This window comes from Bufo gargarizans, chromosome 7 (genome assembly GCF_014858855.1).
Source record: "Bufo gargarizans isolate SCDJY-AF-19 chromosome 7, ASM1485885v1, whole genome shotgun sequence".
NCBI lineage: Eukaryota > Metazoa > Chordata > Amphibia > Anura > Bufonidae > Bufo > Bufo gargarizans.
In genome coordinates, this window is record NC_058086.1 from 187,676,746 (window position 1) to 187,704,360 (window position 27,615).

At 43.7% G+C, this 27,615-nt stretch overlaps 1 protein-coding gene across 1 annotated transcript; it reads right to left on the reverse strand.

Annotated features, from left to right (window-relative positions):
• Positions 1-21,944: 21,944 nt before the first annotated feature.
• On the reverse strand, positions 21,945-27,279 carry LOC122944243 (ficolin-2-like). Its single transcript, XM_044302478.1, is given in 6 exon segments — positions 21,945-22,192; positions 25,058-25,144; positions 25,147-25,182; positions 25,338-25,467; positions 26,423-26,550; positions 27,225-27,279. Coding segments are annotated over 6 exon segments (684 nt in total).
• Between the last annotated feature and the right edge of the window lie 336 nt (positions 27,280-27,615).

A 27,615-nucleotide genomic window follows, 5' to 3' on the forward strand; every position in this document is an offset into this window, starting at 1 on the left:
GTGGGAGTGTTTTCTTATGTAAATGAATCTCTAGACAGATTTACTATTGGGACTATTTAAAAAGTCGCAAAAAAGTCGTAAAAAAAAATGCGCAATTTCACTCCAGTGAGGACCATGCTTATCTTATGAGACTTTTTAATAGAACATGCGACTTTTTCGTAAGGACGTGCGACTTTTGTAAAGCTGCTTACTGACGGATAAACTGCTACCGTCAAACCACATTTATTACAGTCTTAAAGGGCCGATCATAAATCTGACTTGGCTAAAACTGACTTTAGCCATATGTGAAAGTGGAGTCAGCTGTCAGAGTCGTGATACATTTGGCCCATTGTATCTCCTATACACTGGAAAGGTTTCTTTTTCGAGATTCCCTATTTAGCCCGGTTTATCCCAAGTATGTGCGGTCCAGGAAATATGGTCGATGGTGCAGTGAGTTGGGGTCAGCCTAGCCGCGGTCCATCCAAAAAATGGGTCCGCCATGCTTTTTGTTGTAATTTTAGGCTTGTTTGCCCAGGTATAGTTATTATTATTATTTACATATATCTTTTTTGCCTTTCACATATAAATTTGAAAAAGAAAACAGGAGACAAAAGTTTCATTGCAGAACCGCGCGCTAATGTTGCACATCAGTAAAAGTGTGATCTGGAATGTAAGCAATGCAGTAAGCAGCTAATATACAGTATAAGCAGATCATTCAGAGCATTACAACTCCCAGGAACCCCACTGTGCTGTAGGTGACACTAATCACATGGACACACATCATGGGACACACCATGCGCACTAAAGGGGTTGTCCCACAAAAAATATGTCGCATTTTTCAAAGCAGCACCTGGATTGCATGTAATTAAAAATGTAGTATAGCAGTGAGCTATTTAATAAAATCTATCTGTATAGCGCCACCTGCTGTTTGCTCTTTTTGTTCTCTGTCTCCAGCCCTTAGATTTGCTATGGCAGTTAGGGCTCATGCACACGTATTTTCTTTCCACGTCTGTTCTGGTTTTTTTAACGGACCGTAGGCGGAACTATTCATTTGAATGGGTCTGCAAAAAAAAACAAAAAACGGAAGTTACTCCGTGTGCATTCCGTTTACGTATTTCCGTCCCGCAAAAAAATAGAACATGTCCTATTATTGTCCACATTATAGTACTGTTCTATTAGGGGCCAGCTGTTCCGTTCTGCAAAATACGGAAAGCACACGGACGTCATCCGTATTTTTATGTGGATCCGTTTTTTTGCAGAACGCAAAATACATACGGTCGTGTGCATCAGCCCTTACAGAGAACTGCAGCAGAAAGGACAACACCCCTGAGAAAGGACACACTCCCTGAGCTGTCAGCAGAAAGGACTTGCCCCCCGAGCTGAAGCAGAAAGGACACCTCCTCTGACATGTGAGAGGGAGAGCTGCAGTAGAAAGGGCACGCCCCTCCTCTGAGAAAGGACACGCCCCTTGAGCTGCCAACTTTAAATATACGTAAATAGCAAAGCAACTGGAGCAAAGAATGTGGAGATCTCTGGATCCATGTGAGGCACAGGGCTGGTTGTAGCTTTGTTAGAAACAGATTGTAAGATACTAGACAATGGCTGATTTCCCTTTTTTTTACATTAATCATGGGATAATTCCTTTGAGGCTGGATGCGCACATATATTTATGGCGTTTTTTGTAATTTTTATTTTTAATTACAACTCCAGTTGGAATCCAGTTGGAATCTGTTGGAATTATGAAATGCAGGACACGCGTGCTTTTTTTTGCAATTGGTTTTTTTTTATTAGTTGTAGTGCTTTTTTTGTATTTATGGTGTTTTTAAAAAAACGCTGAATATTTGTAGCAATGGTGTTTTTTTCAGGGATTTTTGCATCCCCTTCTCTATAGGGGAAAATGATGTTTATAAAAAAAAAAAGCATGCTAAGAAAATAAAAACTGCAAAAATGTATGTGTCATAGAAAAAAGGCCTCTTGCACACGGCCGTTGTGTGCCCGTGGCCGTATTGCGGCTCGCATATGGCGGGTTTGCAATACAATGGCGGGTCTGCAATACACGGGCATCGGCCCATGTGCACTCCGCATCACGGATGCGGACCAATTCATGGGTCCGCAATCACGGAGATGCGGAACGGAAGCACGGATCAGAACCCCACGAGGTGTTTCTCTCCGTGCCTCCACACCGCAAAAAAATAGAACTTGTTCAAGTTGAATGGGTCTCGATCCGTCCCGGCCGCCGCACGGACGTTGCCCATAAATTGGGGGCTTCAGATTGCGGTCCCTAATGCACGGAACGGACCCACAACAGCCGAGTGCAAGAGGCCAAACTTATGCATTTTTACTGGTAACAAATCACCAAGGCAAATTCAGGTGTGTAGGAGTCTGGAGTCACATGACCGCGCACACGCAACACGTCAGCCGTTCTCTTCACCGCCTATAACCCCTTGAGTTCATATTCAAATAATTTTATGCCTGAACAAAACCTAACAATGAAGTTCTTTTTAATTATTCATATCTATATATTTTTTATAATTGTTGACAATGGATGACAATAAATATGGGTGCCATTTTCAACACAGGTTGTCAGGAAGCTTCTCAAAAGTCATGTGTGTCAAATCTGTCTGGTGAGAGACATCACCCTCACACATCGCCACATTTGCTACACAGAGCAGAAATAAATAAAGGGGCTGTCCATGGTTAGAAAACATGGCTGCTTTCCTGCGGAACCAGCACGGAGTCTGTCCATGGCTTGTGTCTGCAACTTCAGCTCCACTGCAGTGAATGGGGCTGAGCTGCAATACCTCCCCCTAACTGTGGATAGCTGTGGCACTGTGTCTGGAAGAAGTATTTTCCTAATCATGGACAACAGGGATAGTTGCCGTCTTCTATACATTTCCCCTGCAGTCCCCTCTGCAGGCAACTGCCATATTATATGTGGCCATTTATATGAAGGGTTGACCACTGAGTACAGGTATAGTTCCAGTCCACCATACTGTGTGTTAGTGGCTCTCAGCTCTGGCTTATAGTAAGGTTCCTAAAAGAGGGGAGCCCCTCTACATGGACAGACAGGGCCGCAGCAACATGTTTCAAAATTTTGCATTGAGGTTCTGGAGGTATTTCTTGGTGGACAAGGGTTGCCTTTGTGAGACAACGCCTTTAGTGTCTTATAGGGTTACTCCCATCCCATAAAGCAGAGATGCTCAACCTGCGGCCCTCCAGCTGTTGTTAAACTACAACTCCCACCATGCCCTGCTGTAGGCTGTCCCGGCATACTGGGCGTTGTAGTTTTGCAACAACTGGAGGGTCGCATGTTGGGCATCCCTGTCATAAAGTAATGGCGTACCTCAAGCGGGGGTTACTCACAGTTTGATAGGAGAACCCTGGGCAGGCATGCGGCAGTGAAGGAGAGGCTGGCACAGGAGTCCTCTGGGGCACACTCTGTATATGGGGACCAGGCCTGATGGTGGATGAGGTGCCCTGGATGTTGCAGGTGTTTTATGTGCCTGGGGCAAGGTCCCTTTAAGAAACGTGACGCCAGTGCCTGTAACGGTGGCACACCGATTTATAGATGTAGTAATAGAGGAACACGGTGGTATGGTAAACCATACTTTGCTTTACTGGAACAACAGTTCAACTTTGCAGGCTCTTTATAAATGGCAGACAAAAGTTCTTTGCAAGATACTCAGAGGGTAACAATCAACACTTCCCAGACCAGGCTGCACTATTCCTCAGTATTTCTGGCTGGCTGTATTCCAAGGCCCGTATGCCCAAATGCTGGCTTTTATCCTTGGCAAATAATCTTCCTCCCGTATTTATTCTTGCTCTATATTTATGACTCCTCTGCCCTTCAGCTTACTTGTCTTAGCTGGATACTGGCTCTACTTTGCTTGTGGAAACTGCAGGTTTCTCCCAGGAGGAAAACTCTTTTCGTGGGGTGAATCTTCTGAGCTAAACAGAGGCTCAGGAACTTCAGGCTGGCTAGACTACACTACTAGCCACCTGGACCGAACTAACTCGTCCCTGTCTGGGCCTACCTATATATACTCAGGGCTCTCTAGCTCCCTCTAACGTCTGGGAGGCTAAACTACACCCTAACAGGCCTGACACCCAGATAACACAGGGAAATGAACATAAAACACCACATTAACTCAATAGACATATTAACCCTTGTGTAGTGCCCACCTTTACCTAGTGGGACACTACACTGAGAATGAAGGGGCTACAGCTTTGCAGCCCCCTTACTATATTCCACAATACAATGATGCCTCCGGCCATCCAGCTGTGCAGAGAACTGCAGCCGCCCCCATACACTTGAACGGGTCTCGAGTAATGGGGCACATACAGTATATGTCAAATGTTATGTATGTTTATAGGAGAGCAGAATACTTTTCTCAAAGGGGTCGTCCAACATTTTTTTACCTGTCCCCAGCAGAAAAAAACAAAATCACCCTCATCTGCTCCCTGCTGCTTCATTCCTGCTCCCTTCGCTGACCTTCCGTTCCCCATCCCGTAAACCTCCGTACTGATTGTCTCTGCAGCCACGGACTGGCCTCAGCGTTGACGTGTGCCCAAGAGGTAGGTGACCCAGCACGCACTTGCAAGAAGTTTACAGGATGGGGATCAGATGAGCAGCGAAGGGAGCTGGAACCGAGCGGGAGCGAGCAGGATGGTATAAAAAAGTTGGACAAATCTTTTAAATTAAAGTGCATAAAATATATTTATTTGGTCAATAACAAAAAAATGTAGATAATATGGAATGCGAAATTTCACCCTTTATAAAATCCCTTCTGCAATGTCGGGTCTGACAGGAGTAGAAAATATCACATGCACTGTATAAAAATGGCGCGGAAGCAGAAAATTGACAACCAAGAGCCAACGACAACCAACCCTTCTATAGAAGTGCGCACGCAGAGTACGGGCTCATGCACACGACCGTATGTATTTTGCGGTCTGCAAAACAAGGATGACGTCCGTGTGCATTCTGTATTTTGCGGAACGGAAAAGTTTGCCCCTAATAGAACAGTCCTATTCTTGTCCGTTATGTAGAAAATAATAGGACATGTTCTATTTTTTGGGCAGAACGGACATGCGGACATACGGAAACGGAATGCACACGGAATAACTTCCCTTTTTGTTTTTTTGCAATGGTTCTGCAGGAAAAGAAAAAATGGAATGCACACAGAAAGAAAATACGTTTGTGTGCATAAGCCCTAACTATGGTGCATGTGCGGCCTACCCCTGCCCCCGTATTGGCATCACTGGTCATCAAAGCTTCAGGTGGCGTTGGTCATTCTATATCATCGCCCCCCATGGTGCTGATAATGCACAGTTAGGCCACTTGCACACAAACGTGCTTTCATTCCTTTCCGGGTTTTTTTGCGGACTGTATACGGAACCAGTCATTTCAATGGGTCCGCAAAAAAAAACTTGAGGTACTCCGTGTGCATTCCGTTTCCGTATTTCCGTTCCGCAAAAAAAATAGAACATGTCCTATTATTGTCAGCATTACGGACAAGGACAGGACTGTTCTATTAGGGGCCAGCTGTTCTGTTCCGCAAAATACAGAATGCACACGGACGTCATCCGTATTTTTTGCGGATCCGTTTTTGGCGGACCGCAAAATACTTATGGTTGTGTGCAAGAAGCATTTTAATAGGACGCAATATTAGTTCCACCCCGTGCTCTCTAGCTCGGTCAGTCATTTATAGAACCTGCTCTTAAAGGGATTTATGATCTCCGCAGGTGCAATGAAAGAAGAAAAGCCATTATTAAGACGGGAATGCGAACAATCCCCATACCTTCTTCCCATGAGCCGCTCCCATGCTACGAGGAGCTGGAAATCCAATCTCCCCCCACGGAGAAAACGCTGCAGCTCCTCACAATGAGGTCCTTGACTTTCTGGGAGTTGGCACTTTGCAGAGTGCGTATTGTCCACCCAGACTCTGGAAAGGCACGGACTGCATGGAACGCACAGCCGCTGGCCCCCTGACAGCTCCACTTTACTTTACCCAGCAAGGAGGAGAAATCAGCAGCATCTTAAAGGAGATGAACATTTTCGCTGGTCTTTTGGCAGAAGAGGGCACAGTCTTTTCCGGGGTGAAGCGTTCACGCCATGCACAATAGCACCTTTCATACAGACCCTGCCGTTAAGCCGAAAGGCTGGACAAGATTAGAGTAATTGCTCCTGACAGCCCAACATGTCACCGAATGCCAAGCAGTTTGTAAGAGATTCAGGAAACGTTGGTCGTAGACACAACCGAATGGTAATATTGTCATTGCGCCGCGTCCAGAACAAACGATGGGAGAAGCTCATTAGCTATTGACCAGAAGACTAATAGGTATACATGGACCGCCAGTCCCTTACTGTAAGACATCCTCTGTGCAGGAATGTAAGCTATAGGGGGTACAGGGGTAGCAGATGCAGCTGGGACCCTGGATCCTGACGGGGCCCCCAAAGCTCCCCTGCCATATAAGATGACAATAGTGTAAATGTCACATGGGGGCCCTGTTCCAGATGTTGCATCGGGGCCAATAAACTTTAAAGGGGTTGTCAATGGTCACAAAACCGTATGGGTTATGTCTATCAAGTACTGCAGCTCAGCTCCACTGAAGTCTTGGCATGTGGTCACTTAAAGAAACAATTCCATCAGAACGGGATATTTTTTAAACTCAACATTCATAAAAATATACTATCTATCTATCTAGGTAATCCATTGACAGTTTGATGCTGCTATTAGGGTAATATGTTATCTACAGGGTAATCATTTTCATAATAGTAGGTGTAGAATTGGGATAACAGTGTTACAACTCTATTGTTCTCTTGATAGGACTGGATAAAGATGCCCACAGAAGATCATTGCATTGATTGGTGTAATGTGTGATGCCACAATTGAGTCACTACAGGGGGTGTCTCACTAGTCGCAGTGATGGTTAGACTGAGAAAGTTAGGGATCAGGCACACATCCACATGTATTTTGCGGTCCGCAAAACACGGATCCTTAAAAAAAATGGATGACATCTGTTTGATGTCCATGTTGCAGACTTTTTTGGCGGGTCCACTGTAACAATGCCTGTCCTTGTCCGCAAAACGGACAAGAATAGGACGTGTTCTATTTTTTTGGGAGAATGGACATACGGACACAGAATGCACACGGAGTCTTTTCCATTTCTTTCAAGCCTCGTTGAAGTGAATGGTTCCGCATACGGACCTGTAAAAAAAACGGAACGGAAATGGAAAAAAATAGGTTTGTGTGCATGAGCCCTTAAGAAAAGCTTTTTACCATGAGTGTGAGTTATGGTCCATTCACATGTCCATAGTGTGTTGCGGACCCGCAAATTGCGTATCCACAACACATCCGGCTGGCACCCCCTATAGAAATGCCTATTCTTGTACGCAGCTGCGGACAAGAATAGGACATGTTCTATCTTTTGCGGAGCTGCAGACCGGAAGTTCGGGGCCGCGCTCCGCAAATGCGGAAGCGGAGAGCACATAGAGAATGAATGGGTCCGCACCCGTTCCGCAAAATTGCGGAATGTATGCGGACCCATTTGCGGACGTGTGAATAGAGCTTAAAAATCCACCTATCCACCAGTTTTTTTATAGGTATTCTTCTTTACTTGGGGCAAATTATTAATTGTGGTACCCCCCCCCCCCTCCCCATAGACGGTGAAGCCCAGCCGTAACATCCGCATATGGATTACCGGTAGTTGTCAGACATCACCTGTACCTGACATTTTAAACAATAGCAATTACAGGTGCAGACCAGCAATCAGCGGTATTCTACATGCGGATCCCACGGCTGGAACCCTCCGTGTACAGGGACCCTAAAACTAAATTAAATTTGTCCCTTTATACTGTATGTAGGCTCACTCTAGTTTTTGAAAAACAGTGACATCTAGTGATAACAGTAAGTATTACAGTAGACGCACATAACTATATTTTCTCAGTGTGCTATCCGTCTTGTTCACGCATAGTACATTTATTTCTATGGAGCCGTGCACACATCTGTTTTTTGTATATCCGTGTGCTCTATCTCTAGAATACACCTGTCTATTGATGGAAGTAAGAAAAATATGCAATGCACATGGAAGCTAGCCATATGTTGCAGATCAGAACATGGGCATGGATGTGTGCACGAGGTCTTACACTACAAATGTCATGCAGACTGGGGATGCACGACTCAAATCCAAGGATGCAATACAATTTAAATCTAAACCCGGCCACACACAATCATAGCCGACGGCCGAACAATCATTAGACAGCTATCTCTCGAGCCTCCCTAACAACTCGTCAATACATGTGCCTGTTCGGCTCGGTTGAACATGTATGTGTACTTTATGGGGAGAGCGGAGAAAGCCCTTTCCAGACACTTATCTCCCGGGAGAAAAAGATAAGAATAGGGCAAAAATATTAATTTCACCCCATTCTTCTCTCTCCATAAAGTCTCTGGTTAGGGATGGCCACAGTAATGAAATTTTGCTCTGATGTGAAGGGGCTTTTGGAGCAGCAGCATGGGAGGAGGAGGAGTATCCCTCTTTGCAGGTGTGACACCAAAGATGGCTACAGCTGAAACATGACCAAAGTACCAGGCAAGATCTGGGCTCCCTGAGAGAAGAAGCAGTAGGATTAGTGATGCTGGGCTGAAGGGGAACCACTGCTATAGTCCATGCATCAGCTCCTGGCAACACTTGAGCAGCAGGTGGCTAAGTGTGACAGCTACAAAGTAAGGGAAGACCCCAAGTACATGAGGCCTAGAGATGCCAAACATTGTTCCTGGATCAAGGACTAAAATAGATTACAAATTGACTGAATATAGTTAAAGGACTGTCCCTTTAAGACATAGCATGAGCTGCCCCAGCTATGGCTTTGAACTAGATTTTATTATTGGATTCTGTGTTATATTTGTTATCTACTTACTTAGTGTACTTTGCTGCCAGCTAGTGGCCATTCTTATATGTTTTTATTATGTTATCTATGGTTGTAATTTCATTATGTCATTCATCTTGTAACTCCTCCTCATCTGTGAGCTCATATCTCATGCCCTACAGTCCTTTCCTGTTAGTCAGAAGGTAGTGTCTAAACTCCACGCGCCATATGGACTTTTTGACATTACAGGGCCTTGTGACATTGTAAGCCTCAATCCCAAAGTGACCGAGTGTTTCACCATTAACACCATCTATAGGAATAATAATAATTATTTTTATATTATATTATTCATTTTTATTACCACAGCACATGGGATGTAGATATATCCCTGCTGGTAAATCCATTGGCTGCTTCAAACCCACATGACTTTAGCATGTCACATGACCCTGTGACATCACAAGGTCCTTAAAGGGGTTGTCCGGGATTGGGGACATTGGTGTAATAGTACTAGAGTGACATACATATTACATATGCAGTGACCAGGAACAGGGTACGCTGACGCCACTAATGCAGTGGGTCAGTATATGGGTATAATAGTCTATAGTTTTGTTAGTGATGCCAATTGCAGCGTGTGCAGGGTTCACTCACAGGGCCCTTTAAAGGTGTTATAACGCCCGTCCCAGGTTAGGAATGCCAGACTGATGTAATGTCTCTGTATGCAAGTGGTAATGGTGTCAACGGTGTCTCCTACCTGGGTACGGCTGGACTCCTGGATCTTGGCTCACTTCCAATAAATTGAGTGTAGTGCTTGTAGGAATAATAGAGGGATTTTGGAGCAGAAATTGAGATCCAGACCTTTGGTAAAGTTCAAACTTGTCTTTACTGATTGTAACTTTCATCCAAGCAAAATACAGCTTGTCTTGGGTCCCAGCAGGTATTAGCAATGGTTGGCAGGAATTTATCTTCTGCTCTATCAACCTGGAGCTTGCAGGAAAGGACGTCTGTTTCGTAGCTCTATACTGTGGGCTGAATTTGGCTTCTACACTCTCTATCTTCTGCGGTATGGGGACTGACTTGGTGAGGAGGAATGGCTTCTCCTGGGTCTCTGGACTTAACTCACAGTTATCTAATCAGGGTATGTTTTCTTCCTGGAACTGGAGTTTATCTGCTTGCTTCATCCAGCTGAGGCTGAAGGGCTCAGGCTGGGGATGATGATCAATGTCTCAGCCGAGACAAGATCCTGGGTTTCTTCTCTATTCAGGGAGCTCCTGATGAACACACCCTACAACTTGCGGGGGTAGGCTACACTCTGACTAACTTCCTTCTCTCCTCATGCTGCAGGATGTGGGCTCAGCCCACTCTGCTCACAGAGGGAGAGCTAAGCTGGAACGAACCATTCCAGCCTAGATATACTAAACTGAACCTGTCCTTACTAACACATTGCTGCCACCTGCTGGTGAAAATGAAAATTACAGCACTTATTAGATTTAACATGGTTGTATGCACATTTGTGGATGACATAATGTAAAATTACATCAGATGACAATGTAAAGGCTCTTAACAGATTGTAGCGGGGTAAAAGAGTTTAGTGTTACACATACATGCATGTCCTACCGTTGCCACATATTTATGAAGCCCTGTTTTCATATAGGAAATTCTTAGCCGAAAGTGACTGTTTTCTTATACTCAAGAACGTACCCGGTCCCTTGCAGGCGAGTGAAGCCTCTTCTTCCGGCTGCTCAGGGAGCCCGGTAATGTCACCGGCACTGATGGGCAGGCTTTAGCGCTGCCCTAGCCAGTAAAACGGCTAGGGCAGTGCTAAAGCCCGCCAATCAGTGCCAGTGATGTCACTGAACACACTGCTGGGTGGAAGTTTCCACCCAGCAGTGTATTATTATAAACAAAAGAGACCTTGCTCTGCGCGACCTTACCCTGCGCGAAGGAGAGTGTTGGAGCATGCATTGCTCCGATGCTCAAGTCAGGGTGGCTGCCTGGGTGAAAATGGAGGTTTGTCCGGATTCAGAGCCAGTGACATCACCGAACACACTGCCGGGCAGAAGCTTCCACCCGGCAGTGTGTTATTATAGACAAAAGAGCCCTTGCCCTGCGCGATCCATCGCAAGGCAAAGGAGAGCATCGGGGCATGCATTGCTCCGATGCTTAAGTTAGGGGGGCTGCCTAGGTGAAAATGGAGGTTTGTCCGGGTTCAGCTCTGAACCTGGACAACCCGTTTAAGACTATGCATCTTTAGAAACAACTTTTGTCAGACATTCATCAAAATGCTGGAAAGAGGATTTTCCTTTGATCTCTATCATTATTTCCCAAGGTACATTCAATAAATCAGCAAAGGTAGAGACACTGTCCGGCACTGCAACAATGTAATGCAAGGATCTGCACAGAAACTAACTCCCACCACAGGACCTGGAGTGCGTGCACAAAACAGTAGTTTAGTTGCACAAGGATGTCAGCATAGTAAATGGTAGCAAATATAGAAAAAAAGATAGCTGTACTGTACATTCATTAAATCACCTAAAGGCATATCCATTGCTTCTCCCTCACTGGAACTCTTTTTTTTTTTTTTTTTTGGGGCAAAGCAAATTCTTGTTTATTACAGGAATTACAGCAGTTTATATAGACATCAGAGAGGCATTCCACCTGAGGCATGTGGCATTGTTTTTTTTATTTACTTTATTCTTTTCTTTCTTAAAACATATACTCTTTTCATCACATCAATAGCAAAATATACATATTCTGTATTACATACAACAAGTATAATTTATTATCACCCAAAGACCCACCCACCACCCACAGGGGGGAGAGGGGGAGAGAGAGGAAGAGAGAAAAAAAAAAAAGTCAAGCTAGTATGGCCATTTATTCCAAATCTCGTCTAGTCCCACTGAATTTTTAGCGTAGCACCCAGGAACCCGTTGGATCTTAATAAGATTTTCAACTGCTACACGCCACTGTCTCTGTCCCTCACTGGAATTCTACATGCCACTAGTGTTGCTAGGGCAATGAGTATAGCGAGTTCACTATCAAAGACTTCTCTCACGTACATCGGTGGCAGAATATAGTGCCTCTACATGAGAACTGATAACCTAAATTGTGCCTCTAGACTGTAGATGAAACAACTGTGTGTATGTGCCCTTACTAACACGCTGCAACCATTAAGCATACTGTGCCTTTAAGAGACTGTAACCACCAAGAGTGCTTTTCCCTCATATTGAGTGATGCAACCATCAAGGGTATAATAGATATGACATCTTAGCGATGTAGTGTTTTAAAATACTGCTGCCGCAGCCCACAGGGGAGGTAAAGATGGTAGTGGCTAGGTAGTAGTCCCCACAGTGCACAGTAGTAAACTTCCCTCTAGCACTCCCTGGGTCTGCACGACTGTGAATGGAGGGACAAAATCCTTCTTTCCCTTTTGACACATCCTGGTGTTGGAGCTCCTGCCTGATGGTAGTTGGGGTGCCCATTATGTTAGTTGTTTGCAGGGGTGCACCTAACCTTTCTGCTGCCTGGGGCAAAAATTGAAATGTACCCTGCCCACAAAGCCAAATTCTTAACCTAACACCTTCCCTCCTAACATTACATACAACAACACAAAACATACAGGGCAAAACAGCACCACATACCTCTTACATCCAGTGACGTCACCTCTGATCTAGATTCCCGGCTGAAGGCTACAGATTTAAAATACGGCTGGCAAAACCATTTTAAAGTGTGGAAGGGTGCATTGGCAATATTCCCTGTCACAGCAGCAAAGGCTCTCCCTGCCATGAATGAGCACAATACCTTGCTGGCTAACTCCAATTCCCTGCAGGTTCCGGATCTTCTGACTTATTTTGTCTCTGAAGTGCTGCTATGTAGAAGTTGTTCTTTAGCTGTAGAAGTCACAGAGATGGTGTTTCTCTGGTACTTGGATCTAGCTCCGAGGAGTTTGAACATGTATGTCCTCAAAGTAGCTGATCTAGACTCACACTTTCCCTAACTAACTAACTAACCAGGTCAATCTCCTGGCAACCTAAGGGGATGAACCAAGGTGTTAACCCTGACTTGTCCATACAATGCCATAAGGTACTGAAAGAGAACATGTCACCTCTCCTGACATGTCTGTTTTAATAGCTACTTGCATCCCCCAGGTAATAATTCTGGAGCATCTATTCTTATGTCTCCATGTTGCCATTACTTTATTATTTCTACAAGAAGTTATGACTGAATGTCTAGCAGTCTGCAGTAATGGTACAGAGGGGAGGTAACCAGTTGGGGAATGCTGGTAGTTACTAAAAGAAACATGTCAGGAGAGGTGACAATTCCTTTTTAAAAACAGTAAATCACAAAATTTCACTTAAAGGGGTTGTCAGGCCATACATATTGATGACCTACTGTCAGGACAGGTCATCAATATCTGATCGGCGAGTATTCGACACTCGGCACCCCCACAGATCAGTTATTTGATGAGGAGGCGGCGTTCCATGCGAGCACTGCTCCTCGGACTTTATAGAAGCATGACATACATCAAACCAATTGAACAAAATCCGATGTAGAGAAAATGTAGTTTTGGCTTGGAAAAGCTCATTGCCAATTTTGTTTATCTCTTTCCAAAAAGGAACGATTAAAGGACAGTTATACCAAATATGCGCATATGTCCCTATCTCTCCTCCACATCTCCAACAGCGATCGTGGATCTCTGGATTTATTCTGTGCAAGGCCTATTGCACACGACCGTTTTTCCCCCCTGTTTACTGGCCGTTTTTTGCGTTCCGTATACAGAACCATTCATTCCAATGGTTCCGCAAAAAAACGTAATGTAGTCCGTATGCATTCCGTTTCCGTATTTCCATTTTTCCGTTCCGTTTAAAGATAGAACATGTCCTATTATTGCCCGCAAATCACGCTCGTGGCTCCATTCAAGTCAATGGGTCCGCAAAAAAACGGAACACATACGGAAATGCATCCGTATGTCTTCTGTTTCCGTTCCCATTTTTGCTGAACCATCTATTGAAAATGTTATGCCCAGCCCAATTTTATCTATGTAATTACTGTATACTGTATATGCCATATAGAAAAACGTAACGGAAAAACGGAACAACGGATCAGTGAAAAACGGATCGCAAAACACTGAAAAAGCCATACGGTCGTGTGCAATAGGCCTAACAGAGCCGGGGTTTTATACCAATGTGATGTCAGTTTGTATTGCATCTCTTGATATAAATAGCATTTATGTAAAGAAATGCTTAAATGTATTCATTTTGGAGTGATGTAACTCCATAGTATATATATTCTTAAAATACCTTTTAAAATAAAAAAATTACACATATGAGCGCCGCTTCCTGGTCATTTCACTTCCTGTGGAGCGGCGGCACAGTGTAATTACAAGTACTCGCTCCATTCACTTTGGTGGAGCGAGAACTCGTTATTACACTGCACTTCCGAGATGAAGTGCAGCGTAATGAACAGGAAGCAGGAGCGCCGCATCCTCTTCTAACAGCTGATCGGCTGGGGGCCGGGTGTCGGATCCCCACCGATCAGATATTGATGAACTATTCGGAGGATAGATCATCAATATATATGGCCGCACAACCCCTTTGAGAATAAAACATAATGTCAATTAACTCTTTGCACTGAAATCCAGGTTTCTATGATATGGAATACTTCAGTCTTCAACTTACATCAGCCAAAGGCCAAAAGTCTTTTTTTCTGCTCTTTCTGGCTAAATCTGTGACGGAGAAGAAGTTGTCTCTGGCAACAGGTTAATGGAGCAGCCACATGGGAGATGTGGATGTGGCTGGCGTAAGCACAAGGCAACCCTTGCAGATTTTGTGGGATAGGCGGAGCATGGACTGGCTCTACAGGTAGTGAGAGTGACAACGCAGAATCTGTTCCGAATTCCAGTCTAAGACAGTACAGACGTAATAGTGGGAGTCCCAAAGGGAGAGGACTGGTAGACACAGGCAGAACATAACATTTCCTCCTTGTGAAGTGCACCTACTTGAAGCTCCAAGGACATGGTGACATGCTGTTTGGTCTCTGAGAGAGCCTTTCCATTGATAGATGGAACACCAAGGACTCCTCTAGTTGCCGGAGAGGTATGTGGTATTGATTCACCAAAGCCTGATGCAGGAAGTTTGCTTCCGACAAAGGCGCCAAATGGAGCCTCCGACGCAAATGTGAACATGCCCTTAAACATGCATGAGATACTACATGGAAGCTATGAGAAAAATAAGTCTTCTGTAGGGTTTCACAATGCAGCGTCTCACTACATGTGTGTGGGCACTGCATAGAAGCACTTTCCCCCCCAAAAAAAATTGTATTATGCTATGTTATGCAATTTTATACTAACTTATCTGCAAAATCCCTGTTACTGGGCAGATTAGGTGTAATTTATACATCCCACCACTAGATGGGGATAATACTTAGGTCCTATAAATACTTAGGTCAGGCCTAGTTAGTTGAGATTAGTGGGAGAGATTCAAATTCCAACAGAGTTGAGAATGTAGAGTGAAGACTTCACACCACAGTGGAGCCAACCTCGCTATGAGGTAGTACCAAGGTGTGAGGCGCAGAAGAATGTTTTTCTTCTGTGGCCGGACTATACACTTGCATCCCTGACCAGTAGGAGAGAGTTTGCCTCCCTGGAACAGACCCAAGCATCAGAAAGATTCATCGGTGATGATAGCCGTTATTTAGTGCCACAGACACCTTTGCGCATGGTGGAGGACTTTATAGCTTCTGGCAGCCACACCATAATTAGGGAAACAGATTAGCTACCTGTCCCAATATTCAGCTTGGAGGAAAAGGACAAGGTATGCCAACTAGAATAAGGTACTCCATAACCACAGCTCAAACCAAAGCCTAAGAAAGCCTATAAACAGTAGATTTACAGATTAACTCTACTGCTAACCAAAAACTGCATTTTGATTGATGTACCTACTGCAACTGGAACCTACATCAGTAGAAGGTGTGAGTTGTATCTTACCACTGTCTACCTCATTATTACTACTATTGGTTGTACCACCATTAACGGTACTGGCGTCACGACAAATACCATCAAGGGACTCAGCCGCAACAAGCACCCTAAGCACCCCTAACATCAAGGGCACCTCAACCTCCATCTTGGCTAATGCTTTCCTACCACAGAGCGTGCCCCGGAGGATTTCGTGCTGTCCACCGCAACACTGTGCTGCCAGCCCAGGGAGACTGCTAACCGTGAGTAAACTGATGAACTGTGTGCTATTATTTGGCCCCTCATCGGCCCACCGTGCACCTCACGTGTTGCCCCTGCGCTACTGGCTGGCTGCAACAATACCAGAATTTAATACAGATAGCAAGTGCAGTATCACGATTGTAGATACCAAAATGATACTTTTGTATCGGTATGAATGAGATACTCTTGGAGTGGTTTTTTAATTGATTGTACTTGTTCGACCGATTGAGTTTGCTGGAAAACTGCTCTTTTACCAATAAAACCACATGGATACTTACTATTAGGGCTCATTCAGACGGCCGTATGCTGTCTGGAAGAATGCGGATTCGTTTTTTTGCCGACAGTTCAGCATGTCCGCAAAAAAACGGATTGCATTCAGTTTTTTTGCTGACCCATAGACTTTAATGGGTCCATGTCCTGATTTTCACTGACAAGTATAGGATATGTTTCATTTGTTTTACTGAGCCGTGCAATGGAAGGGCCCCGCAGAAGTTAATAGGACAGCATCTAATCCGCAAAAAAACGGATCTGCATTTTTGCAGACAGCAGACGGCTGCCTGAATCAGACTTAATGTGAGGCACATGATGTTAATAAGTTTGAACCTCCATGTGCCCCACATTACCGGTAAGTAACCTGATCATGTACTGTCTTGTACTATCTCATGCCCACAGCCTCCTCGATCCCTGTGCTTTTCCCCAGTTTTCACCCCCATGGCTTCCTCGATCCCTGCGCTCTCCCCCAGTTTTCATCCTCATGGCTTCCTCAGTCCCTGCGCTCTCCCCTGGCTCTCACCTCCACAGCCTCCTTGGTTCCTGCACTTTCCCCCAGCTCTACTGCCACTGCTACCGATGCATGGTCGCTGATTAGAACATGGTGTACGCTGGGAACTCCACACGTTATGTTCTCTCAGTTGGACCTGCGCAGTATTGAAATGTCAGTACTGAACGAAGAAGCACATTCAAGTAATCGAAATAGTATAAATTTTTTGATGCATGGTGCAACCCTAGCCTTCTGTGCTATGTAATATATGAAAGAGGATAGTGCCAACTAGGGCTGTGCCCCCTCTCTCCAGTGGCCTCGTTGCAGCTGCCTGGTCTAGCTGCAGGATTTGCACGCTCTTTCCTAAAGTGTAATGACTTTAGACAGGATTTTTTTCTCCTTTAGGCCGGGGAATTCAATGTTCAGAATGGTGATGAGTTGGTTTATGTATAAAAGATCAAGGTTGTAGGTTTGGTGGGCGAGAAAACAGATGACATTTAGAGTAGTAGAAAGCATTTACTGTAGGAGGTTATGTATTATACATAAGGTTGCATATACAATATCATTTTATTCTGCATCCTACACAAAGACAAACACCTTTAAACTGTAAGCTCCACAATTGGAAAATGCTGCAAATCACTGCTAAAGTTAAAGAGTAACTAAACAAATGTTTAACATTTTAATATGTTCTTCCTAATGCCCTAATAAAAGTTTGAATGGGCCTGCAATTCCGTGTGATGTGTGAATGGAGCCTAATGCCCTAATAAATGGTTTTCTAATATACTTTATTAATTAGTTTTCAATTTTTATTATACTTTTCCCTACCTGAAGCGCACCATGCACTGTGCGCTTAAAACTCAGTTCTTCGTACACCGCCGACAGCTCAGCGGCGTACAGAGTACAGGCATGACATTTATGAATGGGGCCGCAGCAGCGCTGTGAGTACGGGCAGGAGCGCACATTGCTGCTCCTGCCTGTGCCCCCTGGAGGATTACTAACTCCTGGCATAGCACATGGGTACCCTGTACCATGCCAGGATTAGCTGAACGGAGCGACTCCTGCCTCTGCCTGCTCCGCTAAGCAAAGGGAACTGCTAAGCAGGAGCCCTCTCCGCTCCGCTAATCCTGGCATAGCACTTGGTTACAGGGTACCCATGTGCTAATCCAGGAGTTAGTAATCCTCAGGCGGCACAGGCAGGAGCAGCAATGTGCGCTCCTGCCCGTACTCACAGCGCTGCTGCGGCCCCATTCATAAATGTCATGCCTGTACTCTGTACGCCGCTGAGCTGTCAGCGGTGTACGAAGAACTGAGTTTTAAGCGCGCAGTGCATGGTGCGCTTTAGGTAGGGAAAAGTATAATAAAAATAGAAAATTAATGAATAAAGTATATTAGAAAACATTTTATTAGGGCATTAGGTTCCATTCACACATCACACGGAATTGCGGACCCATTCATTTCTATGCGGCCACACGATGTGCTGTCCGGATCCGGAAATGCGGACCTGCACTTCCGGGTCAGCAATTCCGTTCTCTAAAAAACTAGAACATGTCCTAGACATGATTAGGCATTTTCTATTATAGTGCCGGCGATGTGCGGTCCGCAAAATGCGGAACGCACATTGCTGGTGTCCCTGTTTTGTAGATCCGCAAAACACACACGGATGTGTGAATGGACCCTAAGGGACAACATGTTTACATTTTAAACAAAGATTTAGTTAGCAAACAAAATAGGAAAAAAGGTTTCTGGAGACAATGGAGGTCCTCTTAGCTCTTCTTTATTGATTCATAAAACCGACACAGTCACTGGATCCACGGCATGGTCGCTGACGCGTTTCGGGTATGTACCCTTAGTCGTAGCACCATGCTACGTGTGACCCCACATTATAAAGGATTAGGAATGCACCTCGTCAGAAAATCCTGGGAGGAGCATCCAATCTCATAGGCTGCCACAACAGAGGCACACCTCTTGATTAGGTTCATCGATTACACATGCAATTCGAAACACACTGTGAGGATATACCTGGGTCAATTTAACCCCACAATCACCAGATTGTGTGCTTTGCAATGGTAAAACCGCACAGTGTGGATACTTACTAATAAAAATTATTAATATAAACAATCAAAATAACGGTCTTACAACCTGAAATGTAATACAATCAAATAAAGATTCGGCAAATAGTATAGAGATTTCATAGTAAATCTATATGATAGAAATAAAGCAAGCTTGTGTGTTTGCATTATGTTGCAGAGATACATTGATCTTAAAGTGTTCATTACAGACTAGCATATCCTGTGTTGCAAAGCTAATATATCTATATATAGAAGGTATGAAAGAGAGACTAAATAAGTATGTATAAATACTGTCTCTCTGGCACAACTATCATCTGAACAAATTGGTATTAAATTTAACAATGATGCATACTGTTGCGCATGACCAAACCGCACCGTGCAACCGATGTCCTAGGCAGAATTCGGCTGGTACGCACAAACCCATCCCGCAATATAAATTTCACACCTTATCTCTCGGCAAAGAGAGAGGATTTTTGTGCGCATGGGTCGGACCCTCGTGTTGAACTACTGGCAAATACCTGTATCCTCTTTATATGCATAATCCATAGTTCAATTGTAAATATACATCAGTTCTTTTCGCAAATTGAGGCCTGCCGGAATCCTGGACCCAAGTCTAAAGATCCAGTAGGCCTCACGGAGAAGAATCTTTTTGCGGTGGTCACCTCCCCTTTTGGGTGCCAAAACTTTTTCTATAGCAAAAGCTTGGAAAAACGTCACTCTACGGGCATGTTTTTGGATGAAGTGCCTCGCTATATTTGAGATGTTGAGAATATTAGGGTTGCCAATATAGTTCAAATGTTCGAGGATCCGACTCTTAAATTTACGGGCTGTGCTGCCTATGTACATCAGATCACAATCAGTGCATCTGATGGCATAGACTACACCCTCCGTATTACAGTTGATATAACTGCGGATAGGAAATTTGTCAGTATGTGTTACATTGTCAAATGTCTGAGTAGGTACAACGTAATTGCATGTCTTACAGCGGTTGGCTCCACACTTAGTGAAGCCCTGGTAGCATAACCACCTGGATTTGACATCTTGTCTAATGCTACTGGCAGTATAAAGAGACGGTGATAGTGAGCAGGACAGAGTAGCTGCTCTTCTAGAGACAATTCTGCAACCAGATTTCAATGCTTGATATAAGATGTTGTCCTCAAACAATATTGGTAAACATTTTTTTAATAGATGAACTGATTGCATTGAATTCTCTACTATAAGACAGGGATAAGGTAGGAATGCTGTCCCGCTCACCATCCACGCAGACTCCTACACCGCCAGGAGAGGCCCTCCTAATCATCTTATGCTTGGACTTGCCAAATAGCATTTCCTCTCTATCTTTGAGTTATATCAACTGTAATACGGAGGGTGTAGTCTATGCCATCAGATGCACTGATTGTGATCTGATGTACATAGGCAGCACAGCCCGTAAATTTAAGAGTCGGATCCTCGAACATTTGAACTATATTGGCAACCCTAATATTCTCAACATCTCAAATATAGCGAGGCACTTCATCCAAAAACATGCCCGTAGAGTGACGTTTTTCCAAGCTTTTGCTATAGAAAAAGTTTTGGCACCCAAAAGGGGAGGTGACCACCGCAAAAAGATTCTTCTCCGTGAGGCCTACTGGATCTTTAGACTTGGGTCCAGGATTCCGGCAGGCCTCAATTTGCGAAAAGAACTGATGTATATTTACAATTGAACTATGGATTATGCATATAAAGAGGATATAGGTATTTGCCAGTAGTTCAACACGAGGGTCCGACCCATGCACACAAAAATCCTCTCTCTTTGCCGAGAGATAAGGTGTGAAATTTATATTGCGGGATGGGTTTGTGCGTACCAGCCGAATTCTGCCTAGGACATCGGTTGCACGGTGCGGTTTGGTCATGCGCAACAGTATGCATCATTGTTAAATTTAATACCAATTTGTTCAGATGACAGTTGTGCCAGAGAGACAGTATTTATACATACTTATTTAGTCTCTCTTTCATACCTTCTATATATAGATATATTAGCTTTGCAACACAGGATATGCTAGTCTGTAATGAACACTTTAAGATCAATGTATCTCTGCAACATAATGCAAACACACAAGCTTGCTTTATTTCTATCATATAGATTTACTATGAAATCTCTATACTATTTGCCGAATCTTTATTTGATTGTATTACATTTCAGGTTGTAAGACCGTTATTTTGATTGTTTATATTAATAATTTTTATTAGTAAGTATCCACACTGTGCGGTTTTACCATTGCAAAGCACACAATCTGGTGATTGTGGGGTTAAATTGACCCAGGTATATCCTCACAGTGTGGTTCGAATTGCATGTGTAATCGATGAACCTAATCAAGAGGTGTGCCTCTGTTGTGGCAGCCTATGAGATTGGATGCTCCTCCCAGGATTTTCTGACGAGGTGCATTCCTAATCCTTTATAATGTGGGGTCACACGTAGCATGGTGCTACGACTAAGGGTACATACCCGAAACGCGTCAGCGACCATGCCGTGGATCCAGTGACTGTGTCGGTTTTATGAATCAATAAAGAAGAGCTAAGAGGACCTCCATTGTCTCCAGATACCTTTTTTCCTATTTTGTTTGCTGCCTGCTACGGGAACACTCCCCCAGGGCCTCTGGAGCCGGGTTTATACACCACACCAGGAAGGTGAGCTGGATACAAAGTTTTCTCTATTTACTCAAAGATTTAGTTACTCTTTATTGGAGATCAGACAAAAATGCACTATAGTATATGTGGGCTAAAAATCTATGGTGGTCTCAGACCACAGACTTGACCTTTATGATCTGTGTCTATTAGGCCTCATGCACACGACCGTTGTTCTGGTCCGCATCCGAGCCGCAGTTTTTGCGGACAAGAATTGGCATTTCTACAATGGGCCGCCTGTTCCGTTCTGCAAATTGCGGAAGGCACGCGAGCAGCTTCCGTGTTTTGAAGATCAACAATTTGCAGACTGCAAAAAACGGAACGGTCGTGTGCATGAGGCCTTATATATCCGATACCGTCATTTGTCAATGACTTCATTCAGTAGGGCCCTCTGTATTAAACTGGTCTGAACTTCATTTCCGTTATTTTATAGGAATAATAATAGTCTTTTCCACTGGACCAAGTAACTCCATCCGCGTAGCTGGCGTGTTTTCCTCTCAGATACTGCCCGTTCAGATTGGAGTTATGGCAGCTTCCGTACCACCAAGCACCTTTATATAGCACCGCACAGTTTTGTGAAGATTCATCATTGTCTCTGTCTTTGGTTGTGAAAGGACGATTGTTGTGAGAAGAGAGAGAGTCACCTGCATGCAGTGAAAAGAAAAGACAATTGTCAGAATTTCCTTAAACATATGGCGACCGAAGCACAGCTGTAAAACACCCTAGGGTTTTGCCTAAAAGTAGTTTTACCTGAAAAAAAAAACAACTGAGCATAATCACAAAGAAGCGTATGATTTGTGATAAAACTGCATGTCAGAGCAGCGGCGTGCACAGATCTCATAAGATCTCGTAGCCAAACTTAATATGGTTACCCTGCCCCACAGTACATGTGCATCAAACTCTCCCAGGCAACCTGTAACGTAAAGCCGACATCTCAGATTCATGACAATTTTTTAAAACTTTTAATTTAAAAAATGCAATAAAAAAGTGTTACTTTATCTAACTCCTATAATTAATCACTAAAACAGGAGGGTAGCGAGGAAGCACTGAAAAACTATAAGGAAAAAAATAGAACATGTAAAAAACAAATAAAAGCGGCCAAACTAGAGACCGAGAGATAATTGCCAAAGAGAGTAAAACTAACCCTAAAATGTTCTTCAATAATATAAATGTTGAAAAGTATAAATCTGAAGGTGTCGGCCCTTTAAAAAGTAATAAGGGCGGAGTCGCAGAGAGCGACGAGGAGAAAGCAAAGCTGTTAAATATTTTTTTCTCCAATGTATTCACTGAGGAAAATAAATTGTCAGATGACATGCTGAATGTAAAAATAAATTCCCCATTAAAAGTGTCCTGTCTGACCCAGGAAGAAGTACATCAGCGACTTAAAAAGATTAAAATAGACAAATCGCCAGGACCAGATGGCATACACCCCAGTATCCTAAGGGAATTAAGTACTGTCATAGCCAGACCCTTATTTCTGATATTTGCAGACTCTATACTGACAGGGAATGTCTCACAGGATTGGCGCATGGCAAATGTGGTGCCAATATTCAAAAAGGGTCCAAAAACAGAGCCTGGAAACTATAGGCCGGTAAGTTTAACATCTGTGGTGGGTAAACTGTTTGAAGGTTATCTGAGAGATGCTATCTTAGAGCATCTCAACGGAAATAAGCAAATAACGCCATATCAGCATGGCTTCGTGAGGGATCGGTCATGTCAGACTAATTTAATCAGTTTCTATGAGGAGGTAAGTTCTAGACTTGACAGCGGCGAATCAATGGATGTCGTATATCTGGACTTCTCCAAAGCATTTGACACTGTACCACATAAAAGGTTAGTATATAAAATGAGAATGCTCGGACTGGGAGAAAACGTCTGTAAGTGGGTAAGTAACTGACTGAGTGATAGAAATTAACGGTACACACTCAGATTGGGTCACTGTCACTAGTGGGGTACCTCAGGGGTCAGTATTGGGCCCTATTCTCTTCAATATATTTATTAATGATCTTGTAGAAGGCTTGCATAGTAAAGTATACATTTTCACAGATTACACTAAACTGTATAAAGTAATTTACACGGAAGAGGACAGTATACTACTACAGAGGGATCTGGATAGATTGGAGGCTTGGGCAGATAAGTGGCAGATGAGGCTTAACACTGACAAATGTAAAGTTTTTCACATGGGAAGGAATAATGCAAGTCACCCGTACATACTAAATGATAAAACACTCGGTAACACTGACATCTGATCGGCATAGCGTTGTCACGATACCAAAATTTTGATTCGGTTTCGATTTGGCGACTAAAAATTTAATTTGGCTCCTAGATTTTTCAGTTCAGGAGACAATGGCTACTAGGTATTTTTTTTAGTCTGGAGCACTGACTTAGATGCTGCTGGCCTAATGAAAGTTGTTGTGAGGGTATCTTCACAGCAGTGTCGGCAGAATCTATGGTAGATGTAGCAGGTGACTCTGCTGTCCCTGATTCCAATACCCAACACGAGTCCTACTTCAATTCTGGGAAGTTGGTGCTGTAGGAGCTGCTTTCTCACTCCCTGGCAGGAGAGGGTCCACATTCATCCCTTCTCCGCCTAATTCTCCTCTAGGCGGGCTCTGCTTAGCTCAGCCTCACCCTTGGCAGGAAGTCTGACTGGCTCACACCTACTAAAGGTGGGAGGAATGGAATGGTAAGTTCCATTCCTGTTACCAAACATTGCTGTTACCAAGTGCAAAACATGTCATTACATTCACATTGCATAGGAAATATGTGTAAGGCCAAGGTAAACCAGTAAAACCAGTAAGTTAAAACCAGTAGTGAAGCCTACTCAGAGATAAGGTATAATGGAAAGGTCTACACCTGTTCTGTGTTTTTGACCCGAACCTGGTTTTGGCTCACAATAACTGATAGAAATAACTGACCAAATAACTGAAGTGTGAACTTGGCCAACCAGAGAAGAACCAAGTACAAAATAGCAATACCTCCAACTCTCAGGTATTACACAACATTGATAAATCTCCTGAAGCCCTTTACAGAACATAATATAAAATCAGCTCCCTGCAGCCACCAGTAGGGAGAGCTCAGTGCATAGGAATGTATACAGTTACTGAAATCAATGAAAGCTATAGAATCTCTATACACTGAGCTCCCCCTACTGCAGGCAGATGGAAAATGCAGTGAAACTACATGTCTGCAATGGGAAAAGCAGCTCATCACCAGCCAACCCTACCTCTGGGCCCCATAGCAGTCTCATGGTCTGATCTGCTTTTTCCTGTCGTGAGGCTGTACATTGGCTGATTCCACCCCTAGAGGCCTCTGCAGGGGAAATGCTTCATTATATTGCGGCCATTCAGATAAATGTAGTATGCTTACAGTTGATAAAATGGCCCAGTTGCGCTATTCATGCAAAAAAATAAAAATCCTTGGTGGGATGGCTGCTCTAGAAGTTTTTAGATATCAGGTCCCATAAGAGATCATTTCATAGGTATATCTGTTGACAGAAAAGACTTTACCTGTACTGCCTCCAGTGAAAGCGCCAATTCTCAGCTTATAATTGTCACCTTCTCCCGATACAGCAAACAAAGCATATGTGACGAAAGTTCAAAATCTGTCAGATTAACTCGAAGCTGATGGGTTCCTAAAAGGTTCAAGACGTGCAAAGTCAGTGCAGGGAGGAAGAAGTCCTAGCAGATCATACATACTGAGCTGGGTAGCTTTTAAGAGTAAGGAGTGCAGAGATCAGCAGACGTGTCCGCAGTAATGACAGACTTCTGAAGGTGAAGAACTCCTTACCTGTAGAAGTAAGGCGGTGAATATTATCATTTCCCAGCCAGAATTCACTTAGTTGGTTTCCAAACCCTTGCTTGTAGTCTTTCCACTCTCTGAAAAAATTCACACTGCCATCATACCGTCTCTGGAAAACCTAAAGAATTGAAAGAGATGGAAAAGATCATAAATGGCAGATTTCAATGGAATAGATAGGGCAACACTTCTGCCTTGAACCACATGGGACACATGAAATATACTGATGTTCTGATCCTCCCCTGCAGCTCCAAACGTCATCGACGCATGCACAGTAGGCATCTGCACTGCTTTGGAAGCCAGAGATGATGCTCTGTTGATGCACCATTCCTGCAACCAGAGGCACAGGCGATAGATTACAAAGCCAGGAGACATGTCTGGTCCTGTTAATCAATGGGGAAGGGGGGAAGGGGTGGCAGGAGGAGAAGAGCAGTTTTGGAGGGTTTTGACCCACCCGTGGGTGCTCCAATAAGCTCATTTGCATGAAAATAAAATGACAGCTCTTCAGAGAAACATAATAACAGTCTCATTTTACTTGACAGGATCAACCCTATCAGATATATAACTGGCTTAATAGAATTGATGCTGCTGACAGATTCACCATAAGAATGATTCTGCATTCAGGTAGTTGGATACAGAACATTTCCTTATAGAGTTAATTCCTGTACAGTTACTAGGATGGGTCATCATGATAACAACTACCTGGGACCTGAGAATACAGCCAAGTTACTGGAGCAGCTTGCAAGAAGACCCCCATGAATGTTCAGAATATTAAGAATAACTCAGGGGGTGAAGTAGCAGTTTTTGCCCAGACGGACACTAGTGACCAAGCACTTTTTTTAAAAATTGCATTCCAAGAGCTAGAACTTTTTTGTTTTTTCAAAAATGTACTTGTATGAGGTCTTATTTTTTGCAGGACAAGTTATAGTTTTTAATGCACCATTTTAAGTACATGTAATGATTGATTAAAGCCAGCCGTTTAGCTAAAAAAAAACGTTGTTTACGTCAGTAAAAACACGGATGGGTGGTCACTAAGGGGTTAAAAGAAAAAAAGAAAAAGCAGCATTATCACTTACAATCCACCCTCCTCCATCTGTATCCATGTCACACAAGACTGTAAATGGTTTCTCTCCATCTGGATATATTTTGTGCCACCCACTGAGGAAAGTCCCTTGGTCCCGCAGTTCTTTGCAATTTCGAGGAGCTGGAAAAAATAGGTTTGTTGGTGGTCTTGTCCAAGGAGATACCTGGTACAATGTCTACCAGTGGAAATACAATGAACACCAAGATATTAAAGCAGTTGTCCCACAAAAACAACTCCTCAACCAACCAACGGATAACTGAGGATCCGAATTAAGGTACTGCAGCCTGAAGAAGGTGGCGGCCCGCCACTGAAACGTGTAGCTAGTCTTTTATTTATAGTGTTTTATGTATGTTTTGCGAGCAGTGCGTTTTTCTTTTTCTGCTCCTTGTTCCTATGTGTATTCCAGACTCCATCTGGAGGATCCTGGCAAAAAAGCGCAGCAGCCTGACCTATCCTCTACAGGAGAGACCACACCATTTCCTACTGTTGTGCCTGGATTTGCACAACATTATTCGGTAAGGTATACTGACTTTGAGTCCTTATCTGGGAACCCTAAAGGTATTTCACAAAGGAGTACCCCCTATTGTTTTTGATTTTGAAGAATTAAGGTACTGTGTCCCCCGAGAGCTCGAGAGTCAGTCAAGTAAGTGTGCTGCTGCTCCATTCGAAGTCTATGGGATTGCTGAAGAGACGCAGAGAGCATCGCTTGGCTATGTCCAGCAGTCCAATAGAGTTCTCATGTTCAAACATTGCTCCATTCAAGGGCTATATAAAAATTACAGCAGACCACTCACATCTAGTAAACTTCAGATAAGACCTTGCCACGCAATGTTTCGGAGGGAAAGTCATGTGGCAAGATCCTATGAGAAGCTTACCTCAGATGTGAACATTCTCTGAGTATGTATGGACTAAATGAAGAAATGTCCTAGTGAGACTTCTAAATATAAGAGGTCAACTGTAAGTGTTCTATAGCCCTGAAGGTGTGAAATAACGGAAGCGTTTTTGCTGAGCCCTGCCAGATCCAGCAAGAACGCTAGTGTGAAAGTAGCCTAATAATGATAGATGTGTCCTTTTCTAAAGAGAGAATAGCTTCATTCTCTTCCTATGTGACATTAGGACGTTTCATAACCTCACCCGCAAAAGTTCTCAACTCACATTGCCCCTCTTCATATACAGTAGGTTGGT